General features: G+C 33.2%; 3 protein-coding genes across 4 annotated transcripts; all 3 read right to left on the reverse strand.

Moving 5' to 3' along the window:
* Positions 1–329: 329 nt before the first annotated feature.
* On the reverse strand, positions 330–3,842 carry LOC131612190 (uncharacterized). The gene is made up of 6 exons (XM_058883995.1): positions 3,412–3,842; positions 3,184–3,293; positions 2,997–3,082; positions 1,680–1,784; positions 1,443–1,597; positions 330–760 (listed from the first exon to the last, which is right to left on the reverse strand). The coding sequence occupies exons 1-5, from the start codon at positions 3,671–3,673 to the stop codon at positions 1,462–1,464; spliced, it is 699 nt and encodes a 232-aa protein (XP_058739978.1). The 5' UTR covers positions 3,674–3,842; the 3' UTR covers positions 330–760; positions 1,443–1,461.
* Positions 3,843–10,268: 6,426 nt separating this feature from the next.
* LOC131609733 (rhodanese-like domain-containing protein 4A, chloroplastic) lies at positions 10,269–13,711 on the reverse strand. 2 transcript variants are annotated; one of them, XM_058881526.1, is made up of 4 exons: positions 13,047–13,711; positions 12,817–12,919; positions 12,538–12,728; positions 10,269–10,537 (listed from the first exon to the last, which is right to left on the reverse strand). In XM_058881526.1, the coding sequence occupies exons 1-4, from the start codon at positions 13,667–13,669 to the stop codon at positions 10,525–10,527; spliced, it is 930 nt and encodes a 309-aa protein (XP_058737509.1). In that variant the 5' UTR covers positions 13,670–13,711; the 3' UTR covers positions 10,269–10,524. The 2 variants fall into 2 exon arrangements, with proteins under 2 accessions (XP_058737509.1, XP_058737508.1); XM_058881525.1 differs by having other exon boundaries at positions 12,474–12,728.
* A 953-nt stretch (positions 13,712–14,664) lies between these two features.
* Positions 14,665–19,274, reverse strand: LOC131612191 (TPR repeat-containing protein ZIP4-like). Its single transcript, XM_058883996.1, has 5 exons — positions 17,867–19,274; positions 16,679–16,868; positions 16,560–16,592; positions 15,672–16,289; positions 14,665–15,478 (listed from the first exon to the last, which is right to left on the reverse strand). The coding sequence occupies exons 1-5, from the start codon at positions 19,201–19,203 to the stop codon at positions 14,855–14,857; spliced, it is 2,802 nt and encodes a 933-aa protein (XP_058739979.1). The 5' UTR covers positions 19,204–19,274; the 3' UTR covers positions 14,665–14,854.
* Between the last annotated feature and the right edge of the window lie 8,567 nt (positions 19,275–27,841).

Below are 27,841 nucleotides of genomic sequence, written 5' to 3' on the forward strand. Positions count from 1 at the left end.
TTTAACAAAAATGAGATGTTTATCTAATAAAGTGATTTATTGTATAAAAGGTCCGTCAGAATTCTAATCTCTGATCGTCGAAAATGTCACCATCCAAATGTAGTTTCAGCTAGTATCTTAACCATCTTCTCTAGTTTAATATAGGTCCGGGGTCCGTTTATTTCAGCTTTTTTTATAAAAAAAAAACTATTTCTAGTGTTTCAGATTTTTGTTTTAAATAAGTTTAAAAAAAAAACTTAAAATGAAAAATTAGTTAATAAGTTTTTTATAAACTATTAGATTGGTAGAATGTGAAGACCGTTTCAGTATTTATCCATCTCAAAATTTGATCAAACCAAGAAAAATGATAAACCTAATCACACTAACTCACTACACCACTCTTGTCATACTTTCTGATTTAGGAGCTAGTGTACAATCTTTACCTCCCACTTCAAAACGAATTCAATGATTCATGCAGTTACAAACAGAAAAAGATGGTACCCAAAAATTTTCTTTAATAAAAATAATAATAATAAACTGTACGAGGACTTCTAAATTCAATGTTTAAACTAGAAGCAAGGTTCCTCAAATTACCATCATACAAATTGTGAAAAGAGTGTGATCTAATTGATACAAACAGCACAGGCATTCCCAAGGCAGAAGCGAATCCCATCAGTAATGGCATGCCAATTGTTTTCCCTATTGAATGTGTCCTTGAATAAAAGTAATATTATCAAAAATTGGTGAGTCCAAACTCTTCCCATCCATAGACTTAGCTAATCTGCATTGTCAATTAGCCATTAATCAGATTATAGCAATTAACCATACTCCCAAAAGAACAAATGAAGTTAAACAAATATAGATGCTGAAAAACTAATTCAACTAGAAGTACAAAATAATTTCATTTAGATATGTTAGGGGTGAACATGGGTTCTGGTTGACCAGCATACTCCCAATAAAGCCAAAAAACCCAGGCAAGGTTGCAGAATTGCAGTGTTTGGCAACTGTTAGCTGGATACATTAGGAGACTAGGAAGAGAATGCACACAACTTTAACCATCTCTTTACGGCTGAATTTGTTACGAGAACATCCATTTTCTTGCTTCTGTTTGACGTTCTTCAAAGAGAGCCTATGTATCAGACATGCAGAGATAGAGCAACCTTAATCATTCTTCAGTTTTTTCGTGTCACTTGAATTAACCATTTTCTGTATACACAAGGAATTCATTCTTCTCTATTTGAAATATTTCTTCCAGCAGAGGAAGTGAGAATCTTATAGTGAGTGCAAGGTGTCTGAGAGTAAAATGCACTGCAATCAAGTTACACACTGTTTCTTTCTTCACATGTTGACCTTGTTAAATTTATAATATACACTTTAACAGTAGTTTTACTATAAATAAATTAATGCAGAAACAAAGTCATCAAACAACACATTGCCATCAAATTTTAAGACAGAAAGTTAACCTGTGAATATAAGCTGCATTTAAGATTCTTCTTTGACTTTCTGCTTCTTCGACTTCTTTAGTTTTTGAGCAGGGTAAACAGTTAATGGTTCCACATCTAAAGCATCTTTATCTGACATTAATGGCTGTCCCTCATTATCTCTCTTTTTTATGCTCCTGTATAGTTTTCGAAGAAAGATAAAGATATGTACTTTTAAGAATATTCTTAAGACGGGACAAATATTTGGAAGAAAAAAACCTGTCAGAGTGGGAAACAACTTCCGAGTTCTTATCCAACCAATGTATGCTTCCTGTATTATCTGGAACTAGAGATCCATAAACATGTAGCATTTCCTCATCAAAGCTGCAGCGATTAATCACCAAAATTATCATTTGATATAATGTTCAACTCATAACCCATATTTAAATTTTACCCAGGATCATTTTGAAACTTTTTGAAGTTATACAATCATTGAAAGAAAGTGGCAACTGTGTCAAACCACCATAACCACCAAAGTTCTCTAACATGTAGTAAAGGCTAACAACAGCCAACAGAAAAACGAATAAAACTCTTCATATTAAATCCTATACGGATAAACAAATATTACTATTAATTAAGAGATATAAGATGTGAGAGTATGATGGCCAATGACAGAGTGTAGGTGCATTTAAAGTTTTGGAATGAGTAAGGATACCAAAATTCAGTGAGTGTGTTACAACTTTTGTACATTTGGTGCATTTGGGGTTTGGTTATAGCAGAATGTATGTGTTTGCACCTTTAAGGGTGCTTCTAGACTAGATGAGACCCAAAATAGACCAATGATTTATACAAAGAACGGGCAAACCTTCATAGTAGATACTAGATATTCATCTAAAGACACGGAAAGGGATCTATATATTACTCCCTCCGTCCCAAATTATAAGACGCTTTGGAGAAAAAATTTATCCCAAATTATAAGTCACTTTCGATTTCTAATGCAATATTAATACAATTTTTCAAATATACCCTCTATCATTTATTACTCTGCCTCCATGTATACATCATTTCACTTTTCCATAAAATAATAATTATATTTCTTAATTCGTGTGAAATGCCCAAAACGTCTTATAATTTGGGATGGAGGTAGTATATGTTAGTAGAAGAAGTCCAACTCCTGTCACTCCCTAGAGGTTGTGATAAGGTAGCCAATTCTTTTAGAATAAATTCATGTACAACCAATGATACAGTGGTACAGAGTCATATTATTTGCTACTACTCATACAAATGTACATATACTGATATACAAAGTACTTCATCGTATCGAAAATCAATTAGGATGCTCAATGCAGCCCATCAAGAGGGATGTTTACTATATCCTTGAGGATGACTGAACTAACTCAGATATTTAAAATCCAACAAACAATCGATTCCATTAGTTTGAGTCTAGAGAATGAAGATCGGGAAAAAAGAAACGAAACTAGAGACCTACCTATCATGATATCAAAACAGATTTTCACGCAATCATAAGGCATAAAGATGCATTGAATTGAACAAATCTAATCTTATTCAAATCAAAGCAATTTAAAAGTATGTCACCTCTTAACCAAAAACCGTATCGTGGTTCCAACCTTTATCACATGTCGCTTGTGAGAGTTGCTCGCATACACTTCTTGCCCGTGTTTCTACAAAAATAAAAACCACACATAAATAACTATACAAAATATATCTAAAATGCAGACACAAGGCAACAGCAACTATCAAAACATTCCTGGGAGACGCTCACCGTTTTGTACACAAACTCTGCCCTGATATCTTTCTCAGTTATAATCGCCGAAGCAAATCCAAGCACAACAACATGAATAGACTCATGTGTAACTTTCACTACCTTTCCTTCTGAAAAAAAAAACAACACAACACAAACCCTATTAATCAATCAACTAACCTAAGAAAACTGAACTAACACAATTTTGAAAACAATAAAGCGAAACAAAACTCGCAGCATTAACAATACCTAAAAGCATATCTGGCTTGGGAGAAAAAAGCAACAGATTAACCTTCAAATTAACACCGAAATAAGGAAAAATTCCAGGAAGAATCTTGGCGCAATTGTCGAAGGAGTTAACATCGTAAGCCAAAACGACGCCGTCGAAGATCTCGTCGAACGTGAAAAGCATAGTGCTGAGTTCACGAAGAACTGCTTTTGAAACTTGATTGCTTTTAGAAGGATGAATGTGAACTATTAAGCTAGCTTCTGAAACCTTTAGCCCTTCCATTGGAGAAGGTGTTGATGTTTGGTTTTGGAGTTGAGACTAACTCTGTGTTAACTCGGTTTGAGTTTAAGATGACGGTGACTCGGCGGAGCAACGGTTGTCTGCTGCTTTTAGTCGCCGGGAGCGGAGGAAGAAAGAGAGAAAAGATGAATGAAAGCGGGTAATAGTGATACAAATGGACCGTATTAATTTAGGGTTAGCCTTTTATTAGAATTCATCTTTCGTTGGGAAATCTACCTGACACCCTCCTTTTATTCATGGCACCCCACAAATTTCAACCTATCAAAGAGAATTTTTTTTAAATAAGCAGGTTTTAAAAAAAATTACGTAAATAATCACGTTTCGAAAAAAATTACGCAAATAATCATATTTCATAAATGGATAACTCCAAGGCGTCATCTGAAATGGCTTTCTCTGCTTTATTTTGTCTTAGACGCCATCTGACATGGCTCCTGTCGTACAACTAAGCCATGTGGGATGGTGCCTCCACTATCATTTTAATTTTTAGGAGGATGAGTCATCTCATATGGCTCCTCCTTGCATATGTGTTTTTTATAAATATTATCCTCTTTCTCTACCATTCTTCACATTTTCTCACTGCACCTAGACATTTCCTCCCAAATTTTGTCATAATGGGCTATGAGATTTTCATAAGAGATGGTTATGTACATTTCTCGCCCCTGAAATCGACGATAAAAATGAAATTTTGACACATCCATTACAATAAGGAATAATTGATTATGCTTAAGGGCTAGTCGATTATCCAATGTAATTTTCTCCCATAAACAACTTTTTGAGATTTTAGCAAATTAGATAGGGGCAAAAACATTTTTTTGGTGAATTTCATAAAAAGATAGAGGTTTTTCAAAGGGTTGAAAGTGCGTGTGTGATTTTCCTTAGTAAAATCGAGATTTAGTCTTATACCTTTACAAATATTGATCACTCGACATAGACTAAACAAGATTTCACACTCTCTTTTTCACAAATCTGAAACTTGTGGTTCCTTGCTACATGATCTTTGACTTTAACACTTCACTAGAACCTTGAATCTTCTTCTAATGAACCTTGAGATAGCTCTTCAAGATAAACACCATCACCAAACACTCTGCTTGATCAAAGATCTTCGCTGAACTTCGATTGACATAAGGTGTTTCCTCCAAGGATAGGCATAAATAACTTGATCTTCAAGCAATACAAAGTTGATCACCACAAATACGAGTTTGATATCTTTATCTCTTGATCTTTAGGAACAACAACTTGATTGCTGCATAAGATGATCTTCAAGCACATCAACTAAAACTGCTTAACACAACTTGATCATCTTTCTATTCAAGCTTCATAACTTCATCATCACACCTTGATCTACACTTTTGATGAAAAATTCACTATAGAGTGTTGTCAACATCAAAATCAAATAATAGTCTACTACAGACTTCATACCTACAAGCACGTAGATCTAAATTCTCTCCCTTTTTGATGATGACATATCTCTCAAGGAAATATACAAACAAATAAGTAAAGGTGATATATTGGGGTGGTTAAAACGCCCTGATAAATCTATAGAGTATACCTTATTCCCTATGAGAGTATACTTCTCACTCTTTGGCAATACCAGAAAGGATGGAAAAATAAATAGATAGGTAATTATGGCAGGTATCAAGCACATAGATCACCAAAGCATGCCCAATAATTTAAAGGAAAGCATATTTCATTAATTAAATAACTGCATTCAAGTACAAAATTGAAAACAACTAGCAATAAATCACTCTAAAAAGCAAGAAACACAAAAGTGAGACATCTACTCGTTGTCATTAATATCATCATCTCTCACTATGAATATTCTTGATGTATTCCTGTTGATGATAGTACATCCTTCACCATTGAATAACCAACATGTTATACTAAGTTATTGCCATAAGGTTGTTTATTGCTTCATCATTTTTTGTAGTTGGTTGGACTAAATCTTCAACTTCATCCATGGATTCGTTCCTCAGTTCTCCTAGAAAAAATCAAACCCTCATACTGCATAGAGGAGTAATTGATTTTAGAGTGGATTGAATTTGCTTATTCCCCCATAGTGTTGACTCTGGCTATAGCTAAAATCTTGGTGATCAATGCTCCATATGATAACCCTGCTGATCGAGTCTTCTTGCAAAAGAGCATGTGGAGAAACATCTCGTCGACCCAATTTATCTGAAATTGTTGTGTTAGCAACCTCAAAGTAACCTTATCTTCTCTTGTGATGGCTTCTAGATTATCTTGTCTAGGGAGGAGTATATGATTAAGAATATGGTGTATTACTCAAATCTTGGCCTTTAAAAAACTTGTTCTAAAAGGGATATTTTTTTCTCCCATATGATTCATGACGAAGGATAAGATGTTGGTTGAGAGTTTGAAATCCATGAACTTCAAAGGTTCATAATAGGTGTAAGATACTTCATAGAATGGTAGCTCAAACATTCTACCAAATTGATATTTGTGAATAGTAATGTGTGTTACTTTTACTGAAGTTTTCAGGGACAAATATTATATATTGAGATTTGAGTATAATTCTTTGACAAGATCTAGTAACACTTGATTTGTTATCTTGGTAAAAAATTCTCTTAGTATACCTCAACAGACATTCTCGCAGGGTTTGTATTCTTTAAGAAAAGTTCCTTCCATGATAATGACATGCAAAACCTTATGGCTGGATATTTATTTTCATTCTTGACTTTTTGAATATGATTCTTCCAAGAATAAATTTCTTGAAAAAGAAATGTCAGTGGCGAGACTTCTTGTTGGAGCCATAGATGATGATAATAATGGCGCAGAATAGAAACTCTCACAAAAACACAAAGAAGGAAGAAATAGATGGATGAAAAGAATGAATGAGAGTATACATTTACAAAGTGTTGCTTATTAGCTTATTTTCATGACAAAATCCATGAAATTAATGGAGATTTGCTCCAAAAAATAAAAGATTGAGAAATCTTTCCAAAACAAGCTCTCTAATCGATTATAGCTAAGGCTTAATTGATTAGATCTTCAAAATATTGAGATTTGGCGCAACCTTCAATAATGAGTTGATTTAATTTAATTATGGAAGATATTATATATGATCTCACTTGAACACTTGAGGAGAAAGTAGGTTGTAATTGATTATCCCTTTGGACTAATCAATTATCAAGTTATTTTCAGCTTTCTTTGCTCCTCTCGAACCTTGTCGTGAGTTAGAGCTTTAGATATTGCTTTTGGCACCCTCAAAACATCACAAATGTATCTCTGTAGCCTAGATCATTCATTATGCTCTGTATACTGGCTTAATGGCTCAAATAATTCAAAGAAAAAATGTTAGCAATAAAATAAAATCACTGAGCATAAAAAGACTAGTTGTCATATAATTTTCTAGGAGTTTTCCAATTTCATTATCAATCAAGTGTTTTACTTTAAAATCTCAAGAACTCTTAAGAAAACTCCCTCTCAAGAGGGAACGACGAAAGATCGTCAAAAGTCCTTCTACACGGATCGCTTAATACAGGAATTGACTAAACACCATCTAGAGTAGAGGTGTTCGCGTTTCAGTTTGGATCGGTTTTGAGCTAAAAATTCATCTGATCCATAGATAAACTTATTCGCAGTTCAGTTAGATTTTGAATGATTAATTAAAAAATTCTAATCCGATCCGATCCAATTTCATGCGGTTTATTTTGGATCAGTTTTTGGATATCCAAATTACAATTTTACTATTGATTAAGATTATAAAAATGCTAATAAATAATAGATTTGACATAATATATAACATATAGTATATTGAAAATTAATATTACAAAATGAGAATGATCTATTATGGTTGAAACAAATGAAATAATAAAAATAAATAGATTTAACTAAACTAAGAAATACTATTAAGAAAATAAGTATCATCGACTAATAAATTAACCCAACATATCATGTTAATAAATGAATAAATAATAAATAAGTATAAAATATATACTTGCAGTTTTGTTTGGTTTGAACCAGTTTTGAAAAATCAATCCGAAATCCGATTTGAACCGTGCGTTTTTTACAAAATGACATTCAAACACATCCAATAATATTTGATTTTTTGCGATTTTTCAGTTTTTTGGATCGGTTTGCAGTTTTTATTTGGATTAGTTTGGATTTGAACACCCCTAATCTAGAGCAATATGACCACCAATGATCTTCTGACTCCAAAAATAATAGGATCACCTTGATTGTTTAGCATCACCATCAATGTAATTTAACAACTAGGTTATACATGACTGTTAAACATTGCCATTAATATTAATAGGAACTTTGATCATACACCGTTGAAAGGACTCTATCAATGCTACCAAAACTGTGACTCAAAAACACCACCATAAATGCCCATAACACTATAATTAGATATCGTCAGGTACAACAACTCTTGTATTCTGAATGTATACACATGTTTTGCATAGCTTTATCCAATTTGCAATAAGCACCTTCAAAGCAGCAAAGCAATCAATGTAAAACAAAATTAGGTTTTCACCTTTGGTACCCAAATCATTATAGATCCTGGTGCGTTAGTTACTTTAAGAGGTATGAAAATATCCCCTTTCGACCCTCTTAATTTAGCAAAATAAAACGACTCAAGATGGCCAAACTAATTACAAAACTTGAATTTAAAAACAGGGCGATTATATTTCTTCTCGTCATGTGATCTATCAGGTTTATACCTTACTCCATTATAATTAAAAGAAGCTTTTGCACTGGAAATAATTAAATTGTGCTTATCTTTCCCCTTAATGAATTTATCTAAGGTTTCATGCAAAATAATAGCTTCTTGTGCTAACAATTTTTTCACTAAGAATTTTATGTTATTCTCTAACTTCTCATTTTCTTTATTGAGCTTAACACTAAGCTTAAACAGTTGGTTATGAGTTAGAAAAGTTACCTTGGTGTTGTATTCCTTTAAAGTTTTGAGGCACACATGATCTTCTTTACCAAGATTTAAGACCATGAGGACTATCTAAACGACATACCTCATATAGGTTCTGTGTTTATTATTTGTAATAAGAAATTTTGTGCTTGCATTTTTCTTTTTGGATCAACGAATTTATCTATACGAAAGTAGAGATGTTATTAGATATTAGTCATATACTTAAAAGCGTATGTTGATATCTGAACTTGAAAGGTCAAATGGTTAAATCAATACTACGAAAGTGTTTGTGGTTTAAGCGAGAAAAAATCTTTTTTTTAAAAATAGTCAATCTTAAACAATCCTAAAGGAATGAATTGCACTATGAAAATAGGTAATTCATTGATTTAGGACAAGATCATATGATGCAAAAAGGAGATATGCTCATTTTTATTTATTCACTGCTACAAAGTACAAATTCTCGTAATAGATAGAAAAACGTGAGTCTATGTAAGCGAGTCAAAGACAAGAATCATAGTCTTACATCTTCCTTTAAAAATATTTTAATCAATCCCAAATCGTTTACCCTAATTAATGACCATATTAAATAATTAACGAGTTTAAGAAATTTGATACTCATAAAAGGTCCATAGCAGAATGATACTTTTATACTACTATGATAAAATCTCGCACTTGCGGTCTATCAATACCAAGACTTGTCATAATCTACCATGTATATATCTTTGTTGTTCATCCATCATTTTTACTATAGTGACACAAGACATGAGATAACATCAGACACAAGACAATGACTGTGTGATAATCAGGACAACATCATACACAATGCCATCAATAATGTGATAATGATAATTAGGACATCATACATAATATCATTGATAATGTGATAATATTAACCTATAAGCCCACAGTTGCGTTATAGCTTGCCTTCCTACGAATTAACACAATGTATGATATTATGATAAACACATGTAACTAAAGAACAATATTTAGCAAGCGAAATTCAAAATTTTGGTCAAAAAAAATCAATAGCAAGTGTAAGAATATAGAGAAACTAGTAGAGAGTAAAAACAACATTCAATCATGGTTTAGAGGATAATACTACTTTGTTCCTATTTATAAGAAAAAAAGTTAGAATCAATATATTGTTCTGATTATTCAATGTATCTAAGAAACAATTTTTTTCTTATAAATAAGTCCAGATGGTGTATTCGGAAGGTGTTTCCAAAAGTTATCAACCAAATTCATGCGAACTAGAAACACTAATCCCAAATCTTACAAAATTCAAATCTAACAAACCAACTCTACAAGGAATCTAATGAACATAAAATTCATTAAGTCAAAACTAAAAAAGAAGAATATATGTTACTAACCAAATAAGTGCTAGGAAATAAGGAGTGTGCCATCATTTGTTCGTCAAATCCATCAATAAAATGAGGAGAAGGGTTGTAATTGATTTACAAAATGCAAGATGAGATGGAATAAGTAAAGATTGTAATTGAAACACTTTAGAGCAAGTGGTGAGTGATTTAGATCTAAAGTGGTGAGTGATTAAGAAAGTGGAAGAAGGTGAGACTTTAGAAGAATGAATTATCTCATTTTTTTAAATTGACAGAATGGTTGGAGGGAAGTTTAAGTCATGTTATATTAACATACAATCCGCAAGTTAACTTCTGTTGCAATTAATCACTACATTTGCAGGAAATCAAGCCTTTTGATGAGGTGCGGATACTAAACAAAAACCAGATTAACTTTTTGTAAAGTTTAAGTGGATTACATGCTTTACACTATCTCTAAAACTCAACAACTAGAGAAAGAATGTTTATATAATTATGAATTGAAACAGTCACCAAATTAAAATGTCGTGGAATAAATAATTATTCCTCAACGATTCCAGTTGAACTAAAACATCATCATTGTGGCTTTGATGGAGTTGGAGATGATGGCGGCTTCAAATCTGGGTACTGCAAACAAAGATAAAAATGATTAAAGAGTTATTGTTTTAACAAAGAATAGGATCCTAAAAGTTTAAACGAAAGAAAACAGCAAGAAGAAATATCATAAACATAAATGTTCACTGCAGTGTGGTTCCTTTTTATGTTTTTAGGATCATAAGAGTAACTAATTTTAATAATAAAATTGATCAAATTTAGTGATAATGAATGTTTTACAAAATAATAACAATCATCAAACTTTATTCCACTAAGTGGAATTAACTGCACGGACCAAACTACGTCATAATGGTTAAACTAAAAACCATGTTTCTATCCAACTAACTTATTGTGTCAGTGTTAATGTTGTCAATCACGGATTGCAAAGAAATAGCAGTTTGTTCAAATTCTGCTACACAACACAACAGTGCTATAGTGTCACTATAGCCTCTATTGACAATGTTTTAAACTAAATAGCGTATCATTAAACCTAGGTTGTTAATCTCAGATAGCGGTGGGTAGCGCTGGACCTCCCAAATGCTATAGCGGCATAGCAGATAGCGGGATGACCGCTATTGTGAGCTTTTAAAAATCAAGGTAAATACTTAATATGAAAACATAAATACTAAAATAGATTCCAACAACATACATTAATACTAAAAATAGGTCCCAACAACATACATAATGACTAGAAAACAGAAGTTGCAACATACATAAACCAAAAGTTGCAACATACATAAACCAAGCATAATGACCCAAATTAGGAATGTACTCAAAATGACTAAATCAAATTCTAAACGTAAACAAAATGACTAAATCACATCTATCTCATCTTCACTTCTAAGTTCCACCACATTAATATCATTTTGCTCATCACTTGATTCAATTTCAAACAATTCTTCTTCCACCCCTAACTCCTCATCTCCATTAGACACTAATGTAGCAAGTCTATGCCTAGTAAGGGAGAAGGAGAGTGACTATTGATTTGAGTTGAGAGAGAATGTTAATGACCTAATGTCTCACTTTTAGCTTTTATATTAGTGAAATAAAAGGGAAAAATATAAATTTACCGTTAAAAAAAAATTCAAAATTATAGTATTGACCTCATCTTCACAATAGCAGTCTGTAAAGCGCTACAAAACCGCTATTGCGCCGCTATTCCACCGCTACACCTCCACAAATAGCGGCCGCTATTTCCGCTATTTCAGATAGCGGTTAGCAGCCAAAAGCGTTGCAGCGAGGTCCTCTACCGCTACGCTACACCGCTATAGCGCGCTATTGACAACCTAGCATTAAACAATATCATTAGTTTAAATTCCGCTACACTATAGAATAGCTGTAATTTAACAGCACTGTCAATGAGGGGACTAAGGATGGTTTGGTGGCTGGAGTGAGAGAGTTAAGGAGTGGAGTGATAAGACGGTCAGTCAAGAGTTCGATCCCTACCCTCGGTATAAAAATTAACAATACTAACATTGACCATTTCACAAAATAAAAACTGCCAATGTCCCTCTACCAATGAGTTATAGCACAACTGATGCAGGTGCATCTTCATTTTAAATTTTTGGTTGCTCTCATTTGGTAAATAAGTAACTCCAGTACTATCAATCAGAGAGTCAACAACCAAAAGGAACCACATGCCAAAAGGAACGAGCAAAGATGCATCTAGAGATTATTCCTAATAGGATGCTATTCAGCTAACCTCTAGGAGCCAGGACAAACTTTAGTAATGTGAGTTTTCTAAGTTATATACTCTGGTCTCTTGTTTTTAATTTTTACATTCCTACAACAGTAAAGTTCTCATGTCATTCCAATAACCTAACCAAACATGGGAATTGGTCATTTAAAGTCTCATTATCATTCCTTCGTGGCTTCAACCAAACATGCTCTAAGGTCATGCTCCACAAGGTACAACTAGAGTGCTAAAGAAAGTGAGAGCAAAAGGCAGAGAGAGATGAGAATAACATACATTAGGATACGGAGAATAGGAAACTACCGATCCGAGTTTCATTTTCGGATTGGACTCAACAGACCTTTTCACATGACCATTTTCCGTCTCTTGGTTTCCAACTGCAGGGATATCCGAGGATAACACACTTTCATTACTACTATCATTTTGCTGAATGGACCCATTTCCATTTGTACTGAGCTCTTGTGGCACTTTAGTCTTCTTTTTCCTTCGATTCATATGCACGGGAGGAGGCAAAAGAGTATCCTGTATAGCCTGCAACAACAAAAAAACCCAACATTAGAAATCCACTCCTTCCTTCAAACAAATTTTCACAACCAAACACATGCATTCCCATCATTACCATCCACCCTTGCTGGCCTCTAACTCCACCTTTGATCGCATAGGCCTCTTTGAAACCATTCTTGAACAACAATTCAGCAACTTTCAAGGAATTACCGTCGAAACTACCTTACATTCAAAAGAGTAACAAGTTAGAATTTTTCACACTTTTCCACTATATAGTCAAAGAAAATGCAAATTTCAATTTCATCAAGATACACATTGCTGCAAAACAAGTTTCTTTCTTCTTACCTGTCCAAAATAAACACAACAGTATTCTCAGCATCCTGGAACCTCTCCAAAACTTTCTTCACAAACCCATCTTCATTCCCCTCCTTAAATTCAACCTGCACCACTTCCTTCTTCAACATCATCAAATTAGGAGACGGAAGAAACTTCACATTCTTCCTGTCTCTTATATCCAACAGCTGTGAGTCAGGTTCATCCCGGAGCTTCCTGAAAGCGTCAATAGCTGATACAAATTTATACTTTCTGAAATACTCTTCTGCTAAAGGGATACCAACGAGGTAAACGAAGCTGCATGCAGCAACGAAAAATGGATATCGGTTGAAGAAATCATCGATGGAGATGAGAATTGATTCTATGTTGATTCTGCCTGCGTCTGATTCGAGTAAAGGGGGTTCAGCGGCGAGGGATTGGAGGGGAGTGAAGAGGTTGATTGTAGCGAGGGAAAAGCATGATTTTGTGAGGGGGTTTTGGAGGGAGATTGGAGAATGGGGTTTGAGGAATGGAATTTGGGGTTTTTTGTTGGGAGGTGAAATGTGAGGTTGGGGGAAAGATGCAGAGAAGAGTGAATTAGGGGGCTTTGGGGTGGAGAGTTTTGGATAAGAGAGGAGAAGAGAAAGGGAGTCCATTAGAGAAAGGATAAAGAGCTTAACATTATCATATGTATGTATCTTCTATTCTTCTACATAGCTAGGAATTTATTATTTTTATTTTTATTTTTAAATATATTATTTATATGCATTTTGTTTTATTCTCCTGTCAAAAAATGGAAAATTTTATTTAAAAAACTAAATTTTTAAATTTTAATATAACAAACTTTTTTATAATAAAATTTTAATATCAAACTAACAAACTAAATTTTTTAATTTTATTTAAGACACTCTCTTTTATATAATTTATAATAAGTTTTTGTAAAAAATTATTAAGAGATTAAAGATAGTGCATCGTTATTTAAGACACACTCTTTTATATAATTTATAATAAATATTTTGGTACAAAATTATTAAGAAATTATATAGTGTACACTGACGGTATAAAATAATTGTACATTTTAATCTAATAGATATTTATTAATCTTTCATTGCTTAATTTCCCATAATATAATTTTAAAAATATAAGAAAAATTTGATAGAATATACGTTATTGACCGGTTTACAAGTTACATGTATTTTTGTTCTCAACTATTAAGTAATTATTTCACCTCTGTAAAATAATATCAATGGTCAACAGTTAGTATTTTAAACTTTCCTAATTCTCATAATTCAATTATGTGTAAAAAATAGTAATTAAATTATTAAAAATATGTGAACCTTGAAGTTGGACCTAGGTCTTTATTAATATACTTTTTTATATTACATTTTCTCTACAATATTTTAATGTAGACACTGACTAATCATCTCTTTTGAAGTATAAATTTGTAAAAATTTGTCAATAAATTTAATATCAGAACCATTTTTTTTTAATTTCCGTAATTTATTCTGTATCTTATATTTTAAGGAATAAAGATAATAATCAGTATGTAGCATGTAGCATGTAATTATAGTGAACATTTTGGTTTGGGTGAACACAAGGGTCTCAATGGAAATTTGAATTGTAAGAGAGTAGTCTTTTTTTCTATGGTAACTATTAATCATTCATATATTTGGTATACAGGAAATGTGTGAGGAAAAGTACTATCTGACAGTAACATGTTCCTTATACAAAATTTCCAATGAAAAACCCAGATCCTTTTTACATTTACAGGAACTAAGCTTCTGTCCTGTACAATTTGTATGGATTCTATAACTATAAACCGGATTTGAAATTCATGCATATCAAAGCTTTTTCTCTAATTTGCTAAGGACATCTTCCATGCATGCTTTGTAAACTTCCATACCTGGAACATGTTTTGCAATGTCGAAGCCAACATTCATCCATTTCTTCCCCATTTCAATCTGACCCAACCTCACTGGCACTGCTGCTCGGTTCCATGCAGTCATGGCAAGCCACTTTCCTTCTTCAATTGGATATTCACCTTCCTTCAAACCAACCATTATCCTATAGGCTTGCTTATACATGCTATATACAAGATCATCATCTTTATCACCCTTGTGAATGCTTGCAATGGCTATAAGCTTGCGAACAACTAGAGCAACGTTTGGATAATCTGGAGCAGGAGATGAAAGGAAAGATGAGAGACACTCATTTAGAGCAAAGGTGGCTACTTCGTGATTCGACAATGGTCCCTGTGAGGCATGTAAACCTATCTGAAGAAGGTGCTGAGGCTTGCAAGCCTTTGAGCTCGCAAAACTTTTCACTGTGAAGAGTTGAGATCCTAAGTCATTTAGCCTTCCTTGTACATCATAAGCACAGAACGTGTGTATGAAGAAAAGGTCAGGTGCAATGGTATTCAATTGGCTATCATTAACATAGTTCCCAGCTGAAATTAACTTTAGCATCTGCATCCACATAAGATAGGAGCAAAAATTAATATTCAACAAGATTCACAGTTTTAATATAACCTAACAAATTAACAACAAATAACTTTTGATAGTAAAATACAAATTAATTTATCCATCAAGAAAAATTGACCCATTTGAAAAAGACTAATGTATCAGGTACCATGTAATGAAGAAAACAACATTTCCGTACCTGCCCAGCTCTATCTAGTAAAGTTAGAGCTTGTTTGACTTCGGTTTCTGACATAGCAGCCTTCCTCTGAAATTCTAAAGCTATCATTGATGACACGGAAAGCACTAATGATTTACAAATCATGACATTGTTCTCATCATCAGACCCTTTAACTAGAGCATAAAAATTTGATGCAAGTATTAAAAACTCAGCAGACAATTCATAGTTCTTATCCTGTCCTGTTTTTGTACCATAATTCCATGAAGTCACAGCAAACCAATTTAGCTCACGTCTTCCAACCTCCTCTTTTCCAAAGAAGCAATCAGAACCAAGTTCGGATGCTCGTGTATGGGCATGTTTTAAGGTTTTAAGAACTTTCTGTTCATTATCCGGTTCTTGAGATAGAACAGTGACCAAGGTGCGCATAACTGTTACTTCTGTTGTTGGCATGGACTTTCCTGAAGCATAGAAGTTTAGCATTGTTGATAGAGAGGCAACAGCAACTGGTCGAGCACTGCAAGCAACAGCTTCATGGGCTGAAAGTGAGAGAAAATCTGGTTGAAAGTCAAGGCACATGGTCATTGCTTCAATTTGAGTAATAGCACCTTGGTTGTCTTTCTTTTGGAGATAAATTTTGTACTGAATTTAAAAAAGTGAAAAGTTAATATAAGTTCTGTCATTCGAGTTATTAACACTATTCTAATTAGAAGCAAGTGAGCTTAGTCATAAGTAGTAACCAACTTAAAACATTGATTAGGAAATCATGTAAAGTGTCTCATAAGATCCAAAACTATCTGTAAAATATTGTGAATTTGTCAGCTGTTTTAAGCCAAGCCACCTATATTTATGTATACATTTGACATAGATACAGAAGAACCAATACATGCGGAGAGATAGAGAAGTGGGTACCTTAAGAAAAGCACAGACAACGTTGGGCTCAAGCTGCAAAGATGGAAAAAGAAGAATAAATTTTCTTATTTGAGTAAAAGTTACTGCATCAAATTCAAAAGTCTAATTTTCAACAATACCTTCTCAGCCTCATCGATGTATTCTTTGGCACGATCCAGCTGCAAGAGACCAAGGTGGCAGAGACACAAAACTCTATAGCCCTTGGCTCTAAGTATTCTGTTTTCTGTGTCATGTGGAATATATAGCATTGATTTTTCAAAAAGTTCTGCACTGGTCAGATAATCTTTTGACTGAAAATTGTCAGCACCACTGAAAATCACAGAGAAATATTGAGAGATCAGTGATATCACTTGAAAGAACTTCAAAGGTATTGCCCAATCATATGAAATGCAAATATTCATCTAGCAAATTGTAAGCCCTTCCAACATATTTCTGATGCAGTGCTCTAAAGGATGTCATTTCTAGGAGTCATTAAAAAAAGATACACTGAAAGCAGTTGATAAAGACAAGAGCAAAACATAACTCAGTCTCTTATGCAGCTGTAGTTGTCCAGAATCTATTTGAAAGCCACAGAAAAGGTCAACCTAGATGACTTAAAATGTACCAAGAGAATGAATGTAGATGGAAGTTACTGCTTGAATAGATAAAAACTGTAGTTTCGGGAGTATTGCAGTAGTATATGTATTGCATACTAGAACTGCATAGACATACTTATGGAAAAACTCGATTCTACAGTTTTTGCTGAATTTTGAAGGTTAACTTTTTGCAATGGAGCTAGGATTCACCTAGATAACTCTCACCTAATTTTATTGGTTACTTATTAGAATGTGATTTGAATTGTATCTTTCTGTTTTACTTGACATTAATTCAGAACATGTTCTGAAGCTGTGAGATGAAAACCCCAAAAAGGAAGCTTATATAGCCAATGTTGTACCCACTATATATGTATGTATATTCAAACACAATAACATTCTTACATCATATTCAATGAACAAAGAAATGAACAGCAATTAGCTTATATCGAATTTCCTCTTAGATCAGTTCAACTTCAACCGAGAAAGCTATGTAGCAATTTCATAACTTCAAAATCTTTTGGAACATTCAATCACACTCTTAGTACATATTATGAAAACATTTAGAATGACAAAACATTAACATAACAAATCCAAGGAGTTCACACACCCTACAGTGTCATCATCATGCAAAGGGCACAAAACAATCACATACTACATTCAAATTTATACAGCCATGCAGCTGGCAGAAGAAACAGGTTAAGATGAACCAAAGAGTTAAAATATTGTCCATACCAATTCCACAGAACAGCATGCATTGCCGTTCTATCCTTAGCAGCTTCCTTTTCTGCAAAAAGCGCCACCACCCTTTCATCAGACACAAGCTCAGCAACAACTTTAGCCCTTACTTTACCCCCTTCACCACTGCCACCGAGCACCCTACTCGCTACTCTTACCGCAGCACCGGCACTGACATGACACCTCCCTAATAGCCCCAAAAACACCCCTTTCGCCGTCTCCGCTCCAGCTGTCCCAGCAGAACTAAAATAAGCCTCCACAGAAGACACCCAAACACCTTCTGGAATCCCTCTGTCAATCACCATTCCCCTCAATTCCTTCTCCGCCTCATTGTGCCTCCCTAACCCTAACCAGGCCTTCATCGCCAAAACTGAAAGGCTTGGATGATCATCACCACCTTCAGCAGAATCTCTCAAAACCTTCACACACTTAATCACACTCTCGAATTCATCCTTTTGCAAATGGATCGCAGCAATGAACCTCAAAACCTTCCACCTTAACCCCCTGATTTCCACCTTCTCTTCCCTTGTTCTCGATGCACCGTATCCCTTCTCACAATTCTCCAACGCCTCGTTCATCAGTTTCAGCGCCTCGCTCAAATCACGATTCTCCGTGTCCTCGTTGTTTTTCGATAGTGAACATTTCCCAAACGCCATGAATTGCTTCGCAAGCTCCATGTAGTCCTCGCACGAACCAGAGTGCATGCTCTTGCTTCGGTTCAGCAGCGCCACCGCGAGGTTCGGGTCACGAACCTCCCACGCAGTTCGGGACCGCGCGAGGTTCAAATCCAGCAACAGTTTCCGTTCACCGGAGTCAGTTATCGAAGCGATATCGAGCTTCGAGATCAGATCGGTGGCTCGCTCATAGCATTTGGCAGCAAGATCAAACTTCCGGAGGTTGTGCCACAACAAGCCGGTCTTGTAGTAGAACGAAGCCGACTTGATCGCCGGAGAGGGAATACCGGTAACATCGCTGGCGATTGAGAGGAGGTCGGCTGTCAAATGTCGGAGTTCCGCCTGTTTTTCGCCGGTGGAGGTTGTGGTGGATGATGAAGAGCGGACAGTGGCGGTGTTGGAGATGTCGACACAGACGTTCCAGAGACGGTAGCTGAGTTTCCAAATCTGAAGCTTCAACGAGTTGGAAAGTGGAGCGAGTTGACTCAGGTGAGTCAGGCATTGCCGGAGATTAACGGCGGCTGAGTCAGGTGGAAGTTTGTTGGCGGAGTCGGTTTCAATTTGCTTGACTATTGACTCGATTTGGGAGAGAAAGTGCTGATCGTCTCCTTCTCCGTGGACTGTTCGGATCTCCGGCGAGGATATCTCAGCAATTCTCATAACTCTGGCGGGAATTTTGAAAAAACTGGTTTTCTTTTTTACCTTTTGGGCATTTTCTTTTATTTAATGGTTTATTTTTGTTTCAGTTTTGTTTGTCCACTACTATTTCCCTCTGGATTATAAACAAAAATAAAATAATTCTCACATCTATTAAGGGTGTGTTTGAATTGGCGGTTAACAAAATTGATTAAATTAAAATTGAGTTTGAAATAATTGACTTTAACACAGTTGACTTTAATAGAATTGATTTATATTTGGATACATTTATGTAAATGTGAGTTGAACAATATATTTCAGTATAAAAATCATCCTGGAGGTAGAAGCTACAAATTCTAGCTACAAGTAAAATCAATTATGAAGTTATAGTCAATTCTACTTTTGATAAAACAAACATCTGAAAATCATCCAGAATCAATTCTACACTTTTAAAATTGATTCTAATTCTTCCAAAAGTCAATCCAAACATGTTACAAGTAGTTAGTTAATCGCAATAAATATTATTGATTTTATAAAAAATATTCCTAAAACCTAAATTCTATTTTGATATATAAATACATTATAAACAAAAATAATATTACTAATTTCATTAAAAAAATATCTTTGAATACATCAAACTTTAGAAAAAAGATTCATTCATATTCATACCAAAACACTTCAACTTTGATGTCAGATTTTCCATCTGAGTCACATGATCATGAATTAGTTAAAATCATTCAAACTTTTTTGTCGTCAACGCACTCATCAAATTTTCCATAATAGATTCGTCAATAATGTCAGAGTGACGGTACTCTTTTATATTTTTCATTGATTCCATAGCGTTTTTTGTTGTAGGCATAATATTTTCAATCATTGTCATTCTCATAAAGTTTAAGGACATCGTGCTGGACATTTCTCAAATCTCAAATATAAACCTTTCGTCTTTTATTTGTCCTCTGTAATGGTTGTCAGCTTCTTATCCTTTAATCATGTACTCCATCTAAGTTCATTTTTGGGTAACCTAAATACATTTCAATAAACTATGGTGATGCTAAATAAATATATTTTAATACTAAATAATCATACTTGTTGTGTATGTCAATAGATATTTTAATTTTATTAATAATAAATTGTACTTGCTAAAAGTACACTATGTGACAACCCCTATTTATTAAGGGATGTCAGAGGCTTTTAGAGTTTGTTACGAGGTTTTGGAGCTAATTCATGTAGGGATGTGAGAAGCTATATATGTAGCATTAGTATAATGAGATTGGATATCCTCTCAATCATAGGGTTGGGATAATTATAGGAGTTTTGGGACAAAGATCTCGAACTCCCAGGAAGTAGCAAACACTTCCAAGAGAGCGTGGAAATGGGGCTAGTAATCCCCTATTATTTAGAGAACGTAGTTACTTTCTCTTTGACTCCCTCATTCGCACTGTTATGGACTTGGGACACGTCACTTCCCATGTTCTCACACTTCGAGCGAGTTATCTAGAAAGTGGGAAGCCTATTTAAAGAATGGATGTCACATCCAATAAACATGTTGTTAGATCCATGATTTTATGGTTGACATGATTTTTACTAAAACATGGTTCTTACCTGATGTTGAGCTAGATATTTTAACATCTTGGCCAACTGTCATGACAGATTCTGTTGTCATGAGTTTTGACAGATGTTCTGCTAGATGTTGTGACATATTATACCAGTACATATTGGTTTTTAATCCTTGAAGATTTGATTGAAAAATATGATATTCTTCAAGATTCTAGTTCTTATACAGGCGCATGCAATCAAGGAGTTTTTAAGGACAATGCAGATTTGATTCTGTTTCATAAAAAGGATCCTTGAGACTTTTTTAGGAAACTTAAATTTGATTTGATTTTATTTGTTCCTATTTTGTGTGAAGATCTTGCAGTTGATTGAATAGGAGAAGATTATATTCGTTTCAAGAAGTCCAAGCTCATTCTACAAGAGTCTATAAAAAGAGACTTGTTAAACCTAATATAGCAAGAATTCACAAAAAGGGAAACCATGGGTGCAAATAAGGGTTTAGGTTTTGAGAATCTTTTAAGTGTTTTGTTTGTATGTCACTCATGCATCTTTTAATGCATTGAGGTTGACTGATTGTTACTTGATTGTATATCAAGTTATTATTTTCACTCTCGAAGTTATTATCAAGTACTCATGATTTGTAAGATAAGACAGACATGTCTGCACTTGTTGAAGTATACATTGTGACCATGAAGTCAATGAAAATCCATAACTCGGCCTAGCCAGCTAAGTCTTGTGGAGGAAATTGTTTTGGATTAAGCCAGAATTAATTTCTGAGAAATCTCGACACCTAAATCTTAGGAAGCAAAGCGGACTAGAAAATGGACATGCCCTAAAGGCATGTTTGAGTAGAGCCTGCCAGTCCCCTAAAGTCTGTGGAATGACAATAATTTATAAGATTATATGAAACATATCCCTTGAGATAGTTGCCTCGGGAAGAAATGATCACTCCCTAAAAATACATATGATCAGGGCTAATCAATCTCTATGAATTGTCAGATGACAAAATCTACGAGATGCCTAACATTTTTTCTTAGAGACAATTGTCTCAAGAAAGATTTTAAGATCTATAAATACACTATTATAAACAATAAACTTCGTACTCACGATCTCTAATAAATTGATCGTCAAAATATTTGCAAGTATATTTTCACTGCCGATTTCAACCGACAACATTTACCATCGAAGAATTCATCATTATCATCATCACCATCACAACCATTTAAAGTCTACCCGAATCACCCATTACAGTAGAAGTCTTCTCTTCTTAAATTCTATGAGAATCAAATACTCGATTTTTTTTAAGAAGCAACTATTTCCCTCGCACCACTCTATATGCCTACTCTATATAGAGTTATCAACCGTGTCTTTTGTATAATAGTTAATTTTTCATTAATGAACATCTCCCCGGTCTTTAAGGCATTTAGGGCCTGTTTGAAAGGCTTTTTAAAAACTCTATTTTAGTTTTTGAAAATTTAAAAACTAAAAACTTGTTTGAATATAATATTTTACAAATGTGTTTTTAAAAACTCTTCACAATTTTTCAGTTTTTAAAAGCAAAAAACTGAAATGGCTAAATTGTGTTTTGATTTTTACTTTTCAGTTTTTAAAAACTAAAAACAAAAACTATTTCAAACAGACCCTTAGTATTTGATAACTAGTTTTAGACTTTCTTCCTTATCATTTGTCAAACTAAAAAGCACTTTCATTTATTCTTTTTAGAAAGTGACAATTTGTAATTAATGTGCGGCGTTAAAAGTAACACCGAAACTGTATTTTTCAAGAAAGAGAAAAGGACACACGACACGACAAATTTCATTTTGGGACCAAATAGGTAAATTGACCCCTTCTTTATTAAAAAAAAGTTGAAAGTAAATCTTTTTAAAAGACCAAAAAGATATAAATAAAAAATAAAGTTAATTTGTCCATTTAAATTACGTATCCATAAAAACAATCTTTAAATATTTTCAGGAAATATTAAATTGTGCTAAAAATATAATACAAGATTAAAAAGTGAATACATGTCAACAGATTTTTAGATTTATTGTTACTATCTGAAATGAAATTATGAATCACTTTTTAGAATATTGTATATAAATTTTTAGATTTTTAGATTTATCGTTACAATATTGTATATAAATTTTTATTGATTATCACTTTATCTTTAAATAAAAAAGGAACATAAAAAGAATAAAATTTATAAAAAGGATAAAATTTATGTGATTTTTACTATTTTTCAAAAAAAAAAAATCAAATATACTTAAATATCATTTAGTGAGTGAAAATAGAAAAAATTTACTTACATGTAAGAGAAAATTATAAATTTGTCATATTTTTATTAAAAATTAGTAAGAAGTATACCTAAAAAATTTTACCTAAATTTTGTCCTTTAAAAATCGTGCATTGCTTATATTTTATTTTTTTAACTATTGTTCTAACACAAACACTATTTAGAGTTTATTAAATGTATTATTAGAGTACTAATTAATATATGACTGCTTTTTCAATATAAAAATAATATTTTTTATTTTATTTTTAAATACATTAGAGAAATTTCTCAATAATATAAATTTGGCCTTGGATATTAAAAAGTATATTTTATTAGTCATGGTTAATACTTGATAAATTTATTGATGATAGCTGATTTCGGAAAGTTAATAAATTAAATTTATAATATTTAATAAAGTTAACAAAAAGTATTAGCTTATAGTATAGAAAATATAAAGATATTTTTGAATTAAAATAACTAAAATAAAGTTGAGATAAAAACTACAAGTTAAAAGTTATTTGAAATAGTTTATAAAAAAATTCGTGAATTAATAATATGCAAAATATAAATTGCATGCTATAAACTTAAAAATTGGTTTTGTCAAATTAGTCTAAAGTTCAAATATTAGACAAACATAAAATATCATTAATACTATAGTTATTGATACTAGCTTTTCATATTACCAAAATATTTTCAGTATTTTATTTAATAAGAAGTTTTCTCTTTTTGTTTAGTGAAGTTATTTTTGTTTTAATGGATTTTTTTATATTTTAATTTTAAACCTTTAAATGGAGGTCTCATTCCTCGATTCAAAACGTCCTGAAAATGAAATGTGTATTAACAGACTCTCTCTAAGTTTTCATTTTCACTTTCTCTCACTAGTTCTTATAGTCAAATGCTTTTGTGAGGAAAGATCTTTTATGAGTGAGTTGTTCTTGTAATTCTGGATGGATAGTGTTGTACCCCAATTTTTGACCACTGAGATCCGATCATATTCTAAATAGTATATCATCATTATTATCATCATCAACATGCATATATTGTTAACCCAAAAATACAAAAAGTTGTTGTTTGTTACTTGTGTCCTAAGACAGAAGACTGATCAAGAGGAGGCTGAGCAAATTAGGATTTTGAGGCCCACAAGGAAGTGCAACATTCTCCTATGATTCAAAGGGTTCTCTCATCATCTAAGTCCAAGGATAGCCCAATTCAAGATCAACAACTCTCAAAATCACCTGAGGCCCCAAATTAGGGTTTTGACCTAATTACACTAGAAAGTTGACTTTTAATCAGGACATGGCTCCAAGACTCAAACCATGATTCAACGGCATCCAAATCAGCATTATAGTCCATTCATATCATTCATTTAAAGAGGAGACCTTGATTCATTTGGAAATCACAAAACTGCAATTCATCTGGAAAAGTCAATTGTGTGGGTCAACCATTGACTTTTGAGAAAAATGGTCAACTATGAACTTGTAAGGATTCAAATCATCATCATATGATTATTGAAGACATTTGAGCAAAGGAAATCAATAAAATTCATCAAGAATCAAAAGGTCAACAAAAGTCAAAATTAGTGTTTTAAGTGAATTTGACCTAATTTTGGGAACTCCAAATTTTGCCTACAAACTCAAAAATCTCCAAACATGAAAGTTGTATATCTTAATCAAAAAACAACTCATCACATTGAACATTTCTTCAAAAAATGATTATTTTGAGAGATATGGAATTTTGAAGATTATTTTCAAAAAACTTAGAAATTTTTTAAGTGTTTTCACTTAGATTTTTCCTAACCTTATGACCATTTTTCTCCATGATCCCAAAGGAGTTTGAGGAAAATTTTAACAAGGGACTTGAATTATGTAGCAAGGGCTTTCCAAAGAGATCAATAGCATGAAAATCCATGGCTTGAGCTAGGAGATATGATTTTGCAAACAAGGCTCCATGGACACTTGATGAATGAAGATAAACATGAAGAACAAGTTTGAATTTTGTTCAAATTTGTAAGAATCTTCAAAGTACAGCCCCTCTAACTTGTTTAAGAGGCCATAATCAGAAGATTACACACTCTTTTGAGCTAAGATCCATGTGTTTTAAGCATTATCCAAGTTTCATGCCATTTATGTACAAAAGTCACCACTTCCATTTTAGAAAAGCATTGCTTTTACAAAGTTCACTCTTCTTGAGTCTCCCCTATGTCTCTTTTGCAGCAAAAGCAAGTTAAAACCAACAAGCAAGCTCTCTAAGATCAGATCAAAGCCTCCCAAGCATGCTTAAAGCTTTGTACCTTCCATTGAAACCATAACTTTCTCATTTCTTCACAAACAAGCAAGATGGTACAAGTATCACATAGGAGCTCAAAACTTTGAGATTTTTCCCTCCACAAACCCTAATTCTTGCCTATAAATAGAGGCCCCTGCCTCCTGGATCAAACACACCAGAATTCTCCAAATCCTACCTCACTTGAAATTCTCATTTTTCTTATCTTTGCACTTTCCTAGTGAATTCGAGTTCTAAAAGTTCTGGGTGTCAACCAAAGGTTTAGACAGCTTCTAAACATCATTTAGAAATTGTCCATACCTTCCTCAACCTCTCAAAGGTCCCCCAACCAAAAGTCACTTTTCACCCTCCATTAAAGGTTCATTCAAAGTCTTAACCTACCAAAATCCAAACAAAACACTTACCAACCAAACAAACACTTCAAATAGCTTCTATTAATCATATATAAGTTATCCACAACCTTCAAATACTTACCAAAAGCCTTGAACCAGAAAATCACTTCTCAAATTTCCATTAAAAAACCTCTTTGAACCAAAGTTGTGATTTTTGATTTGGCTCGTGCGTTCTTGGATTTTTTGTGTTGGATACCTTCTATATCACATATAGAAGCTATCCAAACACTTTTTTTTGGATCTGTAACACCTGGAACACATACTTCCAGCCATAAATTTTTTGCTTTGTAGGTGAAATCGTGTTTGAAGTTGCAGGGGTCCTCAAGGAGTTATAAGCGCCCAGAAAGCTTCCTTGGACATCACTAAAGGATTCCAGATTGAATTGGTAGCTCAGAAACACCTCCAAGCAAGAGTTTTATTCTCACTTTCTAAGGTATTTTGCTTAAACTCAAGCATACTCATTTGTGCATTGTTTGTTACATTTCTTGATACCATTGTGTTCAAAATAATGTAGGGAACAAAAGCCCTAAACTTTTAGGGCCTGATTGTTAGAATTGATCATTTAATTTGAATTTGAGTTTTTAGGGTTCTTGAACATTTTCCAAAAATATGAATGTTTGAGTGTGAATTAATTGTTGATAGTTGTGTAGTTGGATTCGTGTTTAAAAATGGATCAAAATGCACTTTTGTTTTGTTGAATTTGATTAAGATTCAAGGAAGTTTGAAAATCCAGCCATGGTTGTTGTTGGTGTATTCCAACGAAGAAGATGAAGATGGCTTTGGCGCCATTCTTCAATTTGAAATCCAGTTTTAAAATATAATATAATGGAATTGAGTCTTTAAACGAATATATTGTTAGCTCACTTGGTCATCAGCGCGCATTTAGTCCTTACCTGTCTCAGGTCTGGGGTTCGAATCCCCCTCGCCCCAGACCTTTTGCATTTTTTTACTTTCTTTATCACTTGTTTTGATACTTGTTGAACTGAATACATTACATTTTCACCAAGCGCGCGTTGGCCTGATGGTCCATGTTTTGTGGAGTGTGTAAGAGGGCGTGGGTTCAAGTCCTAGTGACCATAATCCCATCTTTTTTACCACTAATTTATTTTGAGTTCTTCACAACTTTGAAAAATCATTTAAAATAGTAAAATTGATCTTTTACACTCCTTTTTTTGTGTAGTTTATTTATGTTATATATTTCTATGTCATATTAAAAAATACCAAAAAAATTGATATTTTATTATTAAAAAATTAATTCAAATCATGTCTTTTATATTGAAAAATCAACTAAAAATCTCTTTGTTTCAATTATTTCTTTGAAAGAATTTTGTGTACCATTGTAAATAATTGTTTAGTGTTAGAGTAGGATGTCTTTGACTTCTTCATGTACCCTTAGACCATTTCTCCTAAAGAATTTGGTATTTAATCATTAAAATTAATTAGGTTTAGATGTTTATTTTAAGACCCTAATTCAAAAAACTTTAGGTCTAAAACCCTAATTCAAAAACATGTTGATCTTTGTTTATCCATGATTAATTAGGCTTGTCACCTTACTTGTTGATTTTAATCCTTGTATTGTACTTAATTGTTTACCTTAACCATTACCTTGTTGATTTCTTATCACTTGTTATGTATATATGTTGTTTATCTAACCCCATGTTTAATCATCATATCAATCATTCATTATTCATACATGAGCTAGAAACCAAGGGTTTAGATACATTCATCTCTCTTATTTGTTGATTATCATACTCACTTGTTTGTTTGTGTCACATGATATCACACACGCACTTGAGGTATCCATTGTTGAATGCTTAAGTTTGTTATTTTTGTCCAAAAGGATGGGAATGATATTGACTAAAATTGTCAAGTTACTCAAACTCCCTTTCCAATCTCTTTTATCTTGTGTTTAAAGTATTGTTAAAGCTTTTTACCTTATCTTTTAAATGGTTTAGTTTTGTTAAAGCTTATCCAAATCCTTTTGTTTTTGAAACCTTGGTACTAAGAATAGAATTATTCTCGGTGAAACTATTCTTAGTCCATTGACCTTGTATTTTAAAGCTTGGTTCTCTTGTTTTGAAACCTTGGTATTAAGAGTAGAATTATTCCCAGTGAAACTTTCTTAATCCATTGACCTTGTATTTTAAAGCTTGGTCCCCTTTTT

This window comes from Vicia villosa, linkage group LG6, assembly GCF_029867415.1.
Source record: "Vicia villosa cultivar HV-30 ecotype Madison, WI linkage group LG6, Vvil1.0, whole genome shotgun sequence".
In the NCBI taxonomy this organism is placed as follows: domain Eukaryota; kingdom Viridiplantae; phylum Streptophyta; class Magnoliopsida; order Fabales; family Fabaceae; genus Vicia; species Vicia villosa.

Excerpts from the sequence above, each read along its gene's own strand:
- LOC131612190 (XM_058883995.1), bottom strand. The coding sequence starts at position 3,673 with ATGGAAGGGCTAAAGGTTTCAGAAGCTAGCTTAATAGTTCACATTCAT. Across the intron at positions 3,294-3,411 it reads CAAGCCAGATATGCTTTTAG|AAGGAAAGGTAGTGAAAGTT; the intron begins GTATTGTTAATG and ends TTTTTTTTTCAG. Across the intron at positions 1,785-2,996 it reads ATACGGTTTTTGGTTAAGAG|CTTTGATGAGGAAATGCTAC; the intron begins GTGACATACTTT and ends TAATCGCTGCAG.
- LOC131609733 (XM_058881525.1), bottom strand. The coding sequence starts at position 13,669 with ATGGACTCCCTTTCTCTTCTCCTCTCTTATCCAAAACTCTCCACCCCA. Across the intron at positions 12,920-13,046 it reads GTTGTGTTTATTTTGGACAG|TTTCGACGGTAATTCCTTGA; the intron begins GTAAGAAGAAAG and ends AATGTAAGGTAG. Across the intron at positions 12,729-12,816 it reads GAGGCCAGCAAGGGTGGATG|GCTATACAGGATACTCTTTT; the intron begins GTAATGATGGGA and ends TTGTTGTTGCAG.
- LOC131612191 (XM_058883996.1), bottom strand. The coding sequence starts at position 19,203 with ATGAGAATTGCTGAGATATCCTCGCCGGAGATCCGAACAGTCCACGGA. Across the intron at positions 16,869-17,866 it reads CATGCTGTTCTGTGGAATTG|TGGTGCTGACAATTTTCAGT; the intron begins GTATGGACAATA and ends TGTGATTTTCAG. Across the intron at positions 15,479-15,671 it reads TACTAGATAGAGCTGGGCAG|ATGCTAAAGTTAATTTCAGC; the intron begins GTACGGAAATGT and ends ATGTGGATGCAG.